Source organism: Netta rufina (assembly GCF_964035555.1).
Source record: "Netta rufina genome assembly, chromosome: 16".
Classification (NCBI taxonomy): Eukaryota; Metazoa; Chordata; class Aves; order Anseriformes; family Anatidae; genus Netta; species Netta rufina.
The window spans coordinates 6697431-6708380 of NC_140140.1; the positions used below are offsets into that span (position 1 = coordinate 6697431).

At 48.0% G+C, this 10950-nt stretch overlaps 1 protein-coding gene across 1 annotated transcript; it reads left to right on the top strand.

Annotated features, from left to right (window-relative positions):
• The first annotated feature begins 1158 nt into the window (after positions 1-1158).
• Positions 1159-9720, top strand: MANBAL (mannosidase beta like). Its single transcript, XM_084296497.1, has 4 exons — positions 1159-1181; positions 2807-2855; positions 4556-4750; positions 7258-9720. The coding sequence occupies exons 3-4, from the start codon at positions 4601-4603 to the stop codon at positions 7363-7365; spliced, it is 258 nt and encodes an 85-aa protein (XP_084152623.1). The 5' UTR covers positions 1159-1181; positions 2807-2855; positions 4556-4600; the 3' UTR covers positions 7366-9720.
• The last annotated feature ends 1230 nt before the right edge of the window (positions 9721-10950 follow it).

Below are 10950 nucleotides of genomic sequence, written 5' to 3' on the forward strand. Positions count from 1 at the left end.
GTTTGATGGTCTGCCAGGGGGCTGGTGGTAGAGGGGATGGGTGGGAGCTGTATAAAAGCTGCAATTTTGGTCTGCCTATTTGTCCTGTCCATAGCTAGTGCCAGTTTTGTTGGCAGAGGGAACGGAGGGGCTTTAACCTGGAAGGTGGACGGTACTGATGTGAGCACTGTGTGTGCTCTGCCCTCTGCCCGCAACCCTCAGACCCTGAGGATCGGTGCTGTGAGGGTGTATGTGAATGGCAGCACCCCCAGCTCAGCGTGCTGGTAGCATGGAAATAATTTAACCTGGTCGTTTAAGCTGCACTGACAGGGGCTCTCCTGACATTCACAGGAGTTATTTCTCCATCCTCAGGGGTTTTGTATCCTTGATTCTGTGTTCAGACCTAAAAGGCCAGGGTTTATTGCTGTTCCTGAGCTCTGGGTTTATCCCTTGGCCGTCACAGGTAGTGAAAGCTCTGATCGTTATTTAAGAGTAATTTTTCTTAATTTTTTAAGCTAGAAAAAATGCTTTGTAAAGTGTCTTTGTCCTCTGCAACTCACAGCTGTGCACATTCCCTAGTTGTCTGTAAAGTCTTACGCACTAAAATAAAAAGATAAAAGGTTTTAAATCCAACTGTTCAAAACCTTTGAAATTGTTGTTGTTAATACCTATGTAACCAAAATGCTTGGTAGCAGCCTAGGAAATCCTTTTATTACAAATGCCGCACCTTACGCCCTCTGTGCAGAACCAATTCTTTATCAGCAAACCGATAAGGGTTCCTCAAAGCATTTAGACTCCTGGACCTGCAGCAAAACCAAGCTGGTGCTATGGACACATTCGGGCTAGGAAAAGGGCCAAGAAAATCTGAGTCTTTTAATACCACGGAGAAACAAAGCGCAGCACGCGCTGCTTCCCCCTTTACATATCACACCGAGGCGTCTCCATTTGGGAGCTGGGCAGGGGGAAATAAACAACCAAATAACCAAAGAATCAAACAAATAAAGCCGGGCAGCAGCAGGAGGCTTTAATTAGGGCCGCTCGGGCGCTTCGGGGAAGCAGAGCCGGCCACGGGTGAGGGGCGGCCGGGGGGGGGCGGTTCGGGGTAGGCCGCCCTTAGCAACCGGGCGGCCGCGGGCGGTTGCTAGGGGCGGGCCGAGGCGGGAAGCGCTTCCGGGGCGGCGCGGCCTGGCGGAGAGCGGCCGGTGAGGGGCGGCGGGGACCGGGGGGGCTCGGGGGGTTTTGGGGGACCCGAGGGGGTCTGAGGGGACCCTGAGGAGACCCGGGGAGACCCTGAGGATCCGGGGGATCCGGGCAGAGCGGGTGGGCCCGGGTCTCGTCCAGCCTGGCCTGCAACGCCCCCAGGGCTGAGGCGCCCGCAGCCTCCCCGGGCAGGCTGTGGCAGGGCCCTGAGGGGAGAGCTTCCTGCTAACCGCTAACCTGGACCTCCCCTCCTCCGGTTCGGAACCGCTCCCCCTCGTCCTGTCGATATCTGGTTGAGGAAGGAGCTGCTCTCCTTTTTTTATCAGCCCCCTGCAAGAACTGGAGGGCTGCGGTGGGGTCCCCCCAGAGCCTTCTGCAGGCCCTCAGCCTCCCGTGCTCTGTGCTGAGCGGCCTTGGCGCCTCAAGAGGAGCCCAGTGTGTGCCACCTGAAGTGCTCCTGCAGCCCCATCTGTGTTAGTTATTGTACGTGGAGATGGGGCTTGGGGGTGCCAGCTGGGAAGCATGGGGCAGCAGAAGGAGAGGTTTTATCTGCCCCTGTTGGGGTGGCTCGTGTATGGCCCTGAGCCTGAAAGCACGAGGTTCTTTATCGGGGGGCCTGTTTCTGCCCCCAGGAGGACAGCTGCATCGGCTTCCCCTGGTGGCACTGAGCAAAGCCTCGAGCCAGAGCCCTGCAGCCCCGCGTTGACTCCGTGGTGTGGCTCTGTGGTACTGCTGGGTGGCAGCAGCTAGCTTGCTGTAAAACCCCAAGAGTAGTTTTAAACCAATAATCAGGTCAGTTCTTTTAGTGTGGTTCAGCTGTGTTTTTACCTGCTTCCACCAGAGTGTTCCAGTGAGCCAGCAAGGCCTGGGGGGAGAGACAATACCTGCTGGTAAACCAAGTGGGAGAGCTGGGGAGGGCCGTGCTGTGTCATACACTTAGGTCTTCTGCCAGAGTATAAACCTTTAAATACAGCCTAAGAACATTTACTTTAGGTGTAGGTAACAGGCTAGGCTGTCTGGGGAAAAAGGTGGCTGAGCCTGTGGAGAAGAAGAGATGGTGAAACTGTAGCTTCTCTGGAAGAGGGAGGAAGACCCAACTGTCACTCAGGGCCCTGTTGCATTGGCCGCCAGGCAGAGTGTGACGAGGTAGCTCCCTGGGTGGAAAAACTCACTTCTCATTTGGTGTGTGCTGCAGGAGACAGCATGCCTGGTACCGAGCCCGGCTCCCTGCTGCTCGTTGGGCCTCCTGACACATCTACCTCAGAGGTTTAGCCTCCTTCAGCATGCAGGTCTGGGAGTCTTTTCAAACCAGGGAATTTTTTTTTCCCCTTGTATTAGTTCAGCTCCGCTGATAGCAGCAAAATGAGAGGCGCTCCCGTGGGGTGCCGGCTGTGACTGCTGCGAGAGCTGGAGCGTGGTGTCAGCGCGGGGCGTGCTGCGTGGGCTGTGTTCGCCACCTGGGCGCTCGGTGCTGCTCACGTCACTGGGGATATTTACACAATTAATAACGCCCTAACGAGAGGTGAAGTAGGAAAGGGAAGGGTGACTGGCGGAATACGAGGACGGGGATTTTTGGTGTTGTTGTCTCTGTGTCAGTTCCCTTTTCTGATTTGTGTTGGTGTTTCAGGTGTGTGAATCAGGACTGTCGGTAGCAGCTTGTGCCAAGAAAACCCCAGGTGAGGAGAGAAGCAACGTGCCTTCCTGCTCTGTTTACAAAGACTGGGAGCAAGAATGAAGTTCTCTAAAAGTGTCCCAATAAGTAAAATCCAGACAAAATACAACTCAAGGTTGAAGTTTTCTGTGATTCTTGCTTAGGAACTGCTGCCTTGGTAGATTAGAGGAAGGGGAATTTTCAAAGCTGAGGGTAGTTAGGAGTGCATTACATTTATGCGTGCTTTGCTGGTGCTGTCCTAAACCCAGTCCCAGCCTTGGGTCTGCACTGGGACTCTGTGAGCCTGCATGGCCCAGTCCAGCTTCATGCACAGATCACGAAATCAGTCAGAATTTGAAGTGTTTTTTTTTTTTCTCTTCACTGAAGTATAGACTGAAGGAGGTCACCTGTTCCTATCTCCTGATTCAAAGGAGATATTAAATTGTATCCTGATTCAAAGGAGATACTAAACGCAGTTGGGAATACTTTTGCTGTCTTCTTCAATCCAAAATTAGATCCCGTACTTCAGCTGAATTAAAAGAATTATTATTGCTTGTGATTTATTTACCATGCCTTTTAGTTTGTACCCAGATTTGCCTCTGTCTGTGACAGCACAGAGTTGTTGAGGTTTTTTCTTCAATGTGTCAATTATAACTTTATTCAAGTAAGCCTCTATGTTTACCGTCTTTCTGGATGTGGTCACATCTGCAGACTGTAGAAATCTTCTAGCGTAAGAAATGCAAAGCCTGCTTGGGAGATAGAGGAATTCCAGGAGACAGGTTACTGCCCTCCAAGTGAAACGTGCCTGCAGCACCATTGTGCACCCAGCCTAGTCATACAAAAGGCAAACGAAAGCCAAGAGAGAACTGTGTATAAACAAGGAGTGCTGATTCAATAAGCACACAACTGAATCATGCAGCTCAGGAAAACCGAGTAAGACAATAATCACAGCTGAGTTCTGGTGGCATCTCAGAAGAATTGAATTTCCCTTTTGTGACTTGCTGTGGCGTACTTGAGCAATTCTGGAGGGAGAGTTCTCAGTCATTGTAGTGAGCCATTAGTCACTTGTAGAATGAAGCGATAACTCCATTAGGAAAAGGAAGGGAGGGAGTGGCTGAAAATCTAGCTGGGGACCCAGGAGATCAATATTTAACTCTGACACAAACTTCCTGTGTGAGCACTGCGAGGTATGTGGGGCTTCCTGTAGCCATCCACTGACACACGGTTTGTAGTTAAACATTGAACTCATCCCACTGTCTTCAGCAAATCTACTCTCTGTGTGCTTTATTTAAAACGTTGGGTTTTGTACATCTAAAACAACAAGGCTGTGATTACATGTACAGTGTAAGTGAAAATGAATAATTGGCATTCATCCTGCATGCACGATCAGCCTCAGGGAGAGGTATCTTCTTGCTTTTTTAGCTTTCCTTTATTGTGTTACGGCCATCTGTCATATTTTGCTTGTTTTCCCCTCACCTGCAAACGTACTAAAACTCATATTTGAGGGCTGCTTTCTTAGGCAAGTAAAGAAAAAGACAAGCATCCAAAAGAATGCGAGTTTCATTTCCCTCTTTGTGTTTGGGTCTGTATCTGTACCAGTGTATTGTGAAGATATCCAAAGGTTATCTTCAGAAAACCCCATAAAGTAGCCTGTAATTTTCTGCTGCTGGAAAGTAACGCCAGAGCACACGATGTAAATAATTACTCTTTTTTTCTTCCCTGTAGAAACCAGTCTTCCTGAGAGCACTAGAGGAGAAAGGTGTTTCCACTATGGCTGCTGAATTGGATTTCTCCCCACCCGAGATCCCCGAGCCCACATTCATGGAGAACGTGCTACGCTATGGACTCTTCTTCGGAGCTATTTTCCAGCTTATCTGCGTGTTAGCCATAATCCTGCCAGTTTCAAAGTCCCATAAGACAGTAAGCGGTGTTCTTTAATGTTGTTGTAGATGCACAGAATCACAGAAAATCATTTCAGAGCTGGTGGAGACACAGTAGTCTGCCCCAGAACTGATGATCCATAGCTCATTCTCTTTCCTTCCTTCTAGCTTTCCCACCTCCCGCTGGGTGTGCGTGCTGTTCCTGATCGCACACAAGAATACTTTAGTCCCAAGCCCACATTATCATCCTACTGCTGATTTGCTCTATTAATTGCCAGGCAGGGCACCCCCTTTGCAGGGACTGCCTGTCATTGGCATAGGGCTCTTGTTTGCGTATGATTTTTGGAAACAAGGTACAGGTGAAATGTCGAGTGTATTTGAATGCCAAGAAGGCAGTTTTCAGTCCTGGCACTCAATCCTGTGCCAGGATGTAGAGAGCCCTTTGCTGTTCGTAGAAGAGAATGTTGAAGTCAAAGGTTGAGGTGAGCTACAGGGCTCTGATTCCATCTTCTGTTTAGTTTAAATTGGGCCACAGTGGGGTGACCTGCATCCACCCAGCTGTTGTCATAAAAGAGCCCCAGGTGCTCGGTAACGCTCGTGTTGGTGGAGCTGGCAGTATTTCAGGCTGCAAGTTTGTTGGTTTGATGTAGGTTTTCTCTAAACATGCATGGTATTTGGTATTATTTTCAGTAACAACTCAGAATGGAAAGCTTTGATTTCAGGCTCTGTTGCTGTGTTTGCACCCTCTTGTGCAGAGGAAGCATGGAGATTTTCATCAGCACGTGGAATTGATGTTACCTGCCTTGTAAAGGAGCTTGTAGGACACAAAGTATGCCTAGGGTAGCTGGAGAAGGGAACACCTGAGGGCGAGGCACAGTGCAAAGGAAAAAGGCTCTGGCCGATGTGTTCTGATAAGAGCAATCTGGGGGGTTAAAACCCTCCAGAGAGGGCAGAATGAGATTTTCCTCTCTAGCTCAGGTAGGGCAGTTCATGGCCCAACTTCCACCTTTAACCCTCAGTGGGATGTGGAGGTGCGTTGATGCACTGGATTCCTGATGCCCTGGCCTGGGTGCACGCTCCCTTTTGCTAGTCCTGCTGCAGCCACCAGAGCCCATCCATCTGCGTCTGTCGCTTCCCTTTATATATTTATGGCTGTTCTTGAAAGCTGGGAAGAGTGACGGTTTTAGTTTGAAGTGGGAAGCTGAAGACCAAGCCTCCAATTAAAGTGATAAAGCTCAAGGACCTGTTCTTGTTTAAGGTCATCCTTTGTTATTTGCATGCCCTTTTTTTTTTTTTTTTTTCCCCTCCATGCTGTGCTATTGATGTTCTGCCCTTGTGATTAATTTCCGAGACAATAAACAAGAAAGACCATCCCTCCAAGCCTTGGGAATGGTGCTCGAGTCCAGGTAGGGTACAGATTGGCTTCTCTGTTTTGGAGGCTTCAGGTTTTGGAGACTACCTTGGTTTGAACATTAGAAGGCAGCAGTGTTCGCTTTATGGCAGCACCACGCTGCATCCTTGAGTAATATCTGCCTGTTGCTCCATTTCTCCGGAGCCTGCCAGCTCCCTGTGCGCTGATTACAGCCTTTGGAAAGCCAGCCAAATCTCCTTCCTTGGAAAGCCACGCAGATGTGAACTGTAATAGCCCAGTGACTTGAGAGGTGTTTGAACAGAGCTCCTTGATTAAAAGGATCCTGTCAGATACTTGCCTTCCCCTCTGTTATCTGGAGCTCTGTCTTGGAAGCTTTAAGCTAGCACGTCTTGCTCTGCCATTTTTTGTGTGTCCTTTTCCAGTTGGCAAGCTCTGACTGATAGAAACCAAGATGCTAAAGCAATATTTGTACTCAAATGCATTTAATGGAAGCAGGCAATCTGCGTGTGTGTGCTTTCTCAGATGAGACTGGCGCTGCTCCCTTATGTTTTCACAAGATAAGTAGACTTTATTTCCCATGGCTGAAGTATTATCTGTCATCTCCCCTGAAGGAAACAAGCTGGATACCTAAGGACTCCTTGTTAGGCCAGGTGAAGAAAGCTTTGCCTTTGGTTCCCTCCCTGAATTTCAGGCTTGGCTTAGTGGCTCTGAACTTGACATTCGTACTGCTGTTTTGAGGATTACCTTTTGTCTTGCACAGGATGAGGCTTAACATTTTGCAGAAATACCTATGGCATGTTAACCACGCTTACTGGTGATTTTTATGGTGTCTTTTCATTTTCCCAGTTTGAATAGTTTGCATTTAGTGTTGATTTTCTTTCTGCCGTTAAAATTGGGGTACTGTGTTTCTCCAAAGCCTGATTTAGACACTTACACTTACAACAGCCTCTCTGGTAACAAGCTGTTTCTGGGCATGAACTTGCACTCCTCAAAAAGCACACGCAGAAGAAGCAGACATGGTGCTGCTCAAGTCTCATTAAATGCCGGCTCGGTTTGATAGAGACGTGTTCCAACAAAGATACCCAGCACTTGTTCCTTTGGCTTGCACACAAATTCCCAAAGTGAGCTGTCAGCAAACTGTTAAAAAGTTACTGTTTCTTGATTGATTCCTGTAGGACTCGGACAGTTTTGAGCCGAAGACGTCAGAGACAGTGAAGAAGCCAAAGGCAACTGCTCCGCAGATAAGCAAGAAACCCAAGAAAGAAACAAAGAAGAAACGATAAAGGCTTGACCAACGAACCTCAAAAGACAAAACAATCACCTGTAATCATGCTTCCTCAGAGATGACATCAAAGGCAACTAACTATATTAAATGGTTTTCTGGCATTGCCATGCTTTAGCTTTCAGGGACAAGGGAGAGGAACTTATAAAAGTGGAAGGGAAGGGCTTCTGCCTTAGATTTATTTTTTTTTTTTAAAAGCAAAGAGGACTTCACATATCCAGGACTTCATTTGACATGATTAATTTATCAGTCACCATCAAAGTGACTTCTGTCATTTTTGATGGGTGGAGAGGCTTGTCCTATCTACTCAATGCTGGCCAGGATTTGTAGAACAGTCCCCGTGGAAGGTGGAGCATGAGTTTGCTACTTTGGATACCGGTTTGTGTTGTGTTTTTTGAAGGCAGAAGGATCAAATGGATCAAGGATACCACACTACATAGCTTTGCATTCATCTCTGTTGTCATCTAGTCTGAAATACATAGCTGCGTTTTATGGCTCAATAATAATGGCTTTGTCATATTCTTTAATTCTTTAGGTAATAACTCATCAGATGCCAGACTGCTGTAGATGAAAGCTTTCATTTCCTCAGCGTCGCTACCTCTTTCTTATTCCCCACCCATGTACTCTTCCTTTCTATTCCCTTTCTTGAAAGCAGGAGTCTTTCAGGGAATTGAGATTGTGGTGGAGACTGCAGTGACTGCAGGAATCACCGTTCGGGAAGGTGCTTAACGCCTAGAGTAATGGGATGTGCTTGGGAACTTGGAAGGACCAGATACTGCCTGGTGGAGAAAAGCTGCTCTGAGGTGGGGGAATTGAAGTGCTGCATTTGTCATGCATCAGCCAGCACTGCCTCGCCGTGCTGTGTATAAACCTTCCTGTGAGCTAGCTGAGCCTTAACCGTGTGCTCCATTTCAACACAGCTGGGGTTTGTTGAATTTGCAAACACCCTCCCAGCCATACCTGCTACACGGTGCGCTGCGTCTCCTCCTGTTGATTTTTTTCCTGAAGTTAAATAGGATCTCAGCCTGAGGAGATGCGGCAAGCTGACTGTGTAGCATGACTCTATGGCAAGAGACATGTACGCTATGTTCCTTCAGGCTCTGGCTCTCCAGGGCCAGGGACAATCTAGTATTAGATTTAAATATGGCTAGACAGGACTGGAAAGAGATAGGTGGTGACGTAGCCACGGAGTCTCTGTAGGGCAGCTCAAGCTTCCTGATGCCAGCTCACATCTTGGTTTGTTTGATCACGAATGAGTCAATGGGAGGAGAACCTGCTGTTTTAGGCGCACCCAGGGTTCAGAGCGGCTTTGAAGGAAAGGGTTCTCTGGCGGGGCTGCAAGTCTGCGATCCTTTTTGCATACGTAGACTCCCGTCCTCGATTCACAAATGCCTTGTGAGCCTGGGTACGGCAGCAGCGCTGTGCTGTGTGTGGGCTCTAACAGAAGCCTAGCAGCACGTCTGCAGAAGCCGTCGGTTTGCAAAAGGCCGCATTTTCTGCTCCTTCCTGCTTTTGGTGGGTGAGCCAGGTGGATCCCAGTGCCAGTTTGATTCCAGCCCCATCCTGCTTCCCTGCTCCACGTTCTCTGCTTCTCTGAACCGGAATGCTGATGCCATTGCGCTCCTTGAAATCCAGCTTAGAGTGCTGCTTGAAATTCAGCCCTTTTTTTTTTTTTTTTTTGAACTACTTAAAGGCAATACTAGGAGAACAGAACTAAGCATGTGAGACACAAGCACTCTAAAGATGCTTTGAGTTCTCAGTACAAAGAAACATTACAAAAATTTCCCACGCAAATAACAAAGAACAATATTGTGCTATGAGTTTCCATTACGGGCTTGTGCTCCTGTCTGTGATCTGCAGGGGAAAGAAAAGCGTTGCCCTTCCCTGGATAGGTACTGTAAATCACTTCCTTTTTAGTAAATGAGGATGGTGGTTGTTTTATCTAACAACTCGGTCTTTCTGCAGGTTACCTAAAGGTGGGTTCTATTGCTTTGTTCTCACAGAACTGTAAATATTGAAAGAGTAGTGCACACATTACCCAAAATACAGAAGTGCTTCCACAGCCGAGAACCAGTTAGGGATGAGCCCTGTGTGGTTACCCTGGAATGGCAGGCTACTACATCAACATCTTTGTCTAGCTGTCTAGAGGCTTTAACTGCTCATTGCTAAGTGGAAATCATGGACATTGGGGGTTCATTTTGTCAAGGGGAAGTGGGATTGTGTTGTATTTTCCCTCTGTTTCTAACAGCTTGATACCTATTTCAATGTATTTGTTAACTGAATTTACACTGTCTTTAGAAATTACCAGTGTCCTGTGTATTTTAGTTTTTGTTGAAATGTGTAATAAATACAACCTGAATATCTTTCTTTACAAAAAAACTCTTTCAAATTTTGCTGCCTCTTTCTGTGCGTTTTCTGTGAAAGCTGCCAGAGCTCTCAGAATGTAGGAACACAGAGACATAAATAACCTATTCATAAAAAGCGATCCATTAAGGGAAAGCCTTTGAGATCCTTTAATCTGCGAGAAATTGGTTAGTTAATACTTTCAGGCATGCGTCTATTTGTGTTTGACTTGGAGGTAGCGAGCTATCTCCCAGAACACCTTCACCTTCCTGGCAGGAGGAAATGGTGCAATGGCTAAATTAATTTGCCTCTCATGAGAGAGTTTGGCTCCAAGAGCCCACCTGAAGGTTCCAAAATAAAGGCAGCATTTGTTAGTAATATGAGCAGGGGATTAGGTGGGGATTCAGGAGATTGATAATGGGGATTTTCACAAGCTCCATGGTGTGTGAGTGTAGCTCAGGTTTCCGTGGCTGGAGCAAGGAGCTGCCCGGTGGCCGCTCTTGGGCTGTGGGAAGAGCAGGCGAGCTCTGGCAAGTGCCACAGTTGGTTCCCTCACCAGGAAAGGAAAGGACTAGTGTGGTAAGTCCTTTAATTCCCAAGCACTTTTCTCCAGGCTGTTTTGTAATTAACATCCCAAAGGGAGCTGAAGACTTCATTAAGTCCCTTTTATTGAAGGGGAGGCTTTCAGATGTCTGCCTCCAGATACCAGGCAGCCGGCAGCGCCTCTGTGAGCTGCGCCTTGTGCTCCTGGCCAGAGCTGGGCTGGGAGCTGGGCTTCCTCTGCTGATGGGCAGTACCACGTTCCTTTCCCTCAACAGGCCAAGAAGAAGCATGGCTGGGATTTGAGACATCTTTTTGCTTCGTTTCTGGTTGTGTTCAGGCAGCTTTCCTTTTCTGGCCACCCATCTCGAGAGCTGTGGCCATCGCTGTCCCCGTGAGCTGTCTCATTCACAAAGCATCCTTGTGCTCCTCCGGTGCAAGCAGCACGATCCCCCGAGACAGCCTAATAAGTAGCTCGTGACTGGAGTTCCAGTTCACATAGTTCAATTAAATCCCTGTTAATCTTGTTCAGACCTAATTTACTTTCCTTCTCATACACACGTTTCTCTCTGCTTCAGAGGTACTCCGGTGAGGTTCCCTGCTGACAGGAGCTGAAGAGCCCGAGGCCGTCTTTGAAGAGGACTGATGTTTGCCAGTCGGCCCCATGAAGAGGCTATCAGCTAAGATGATTTCCCTGTCATCA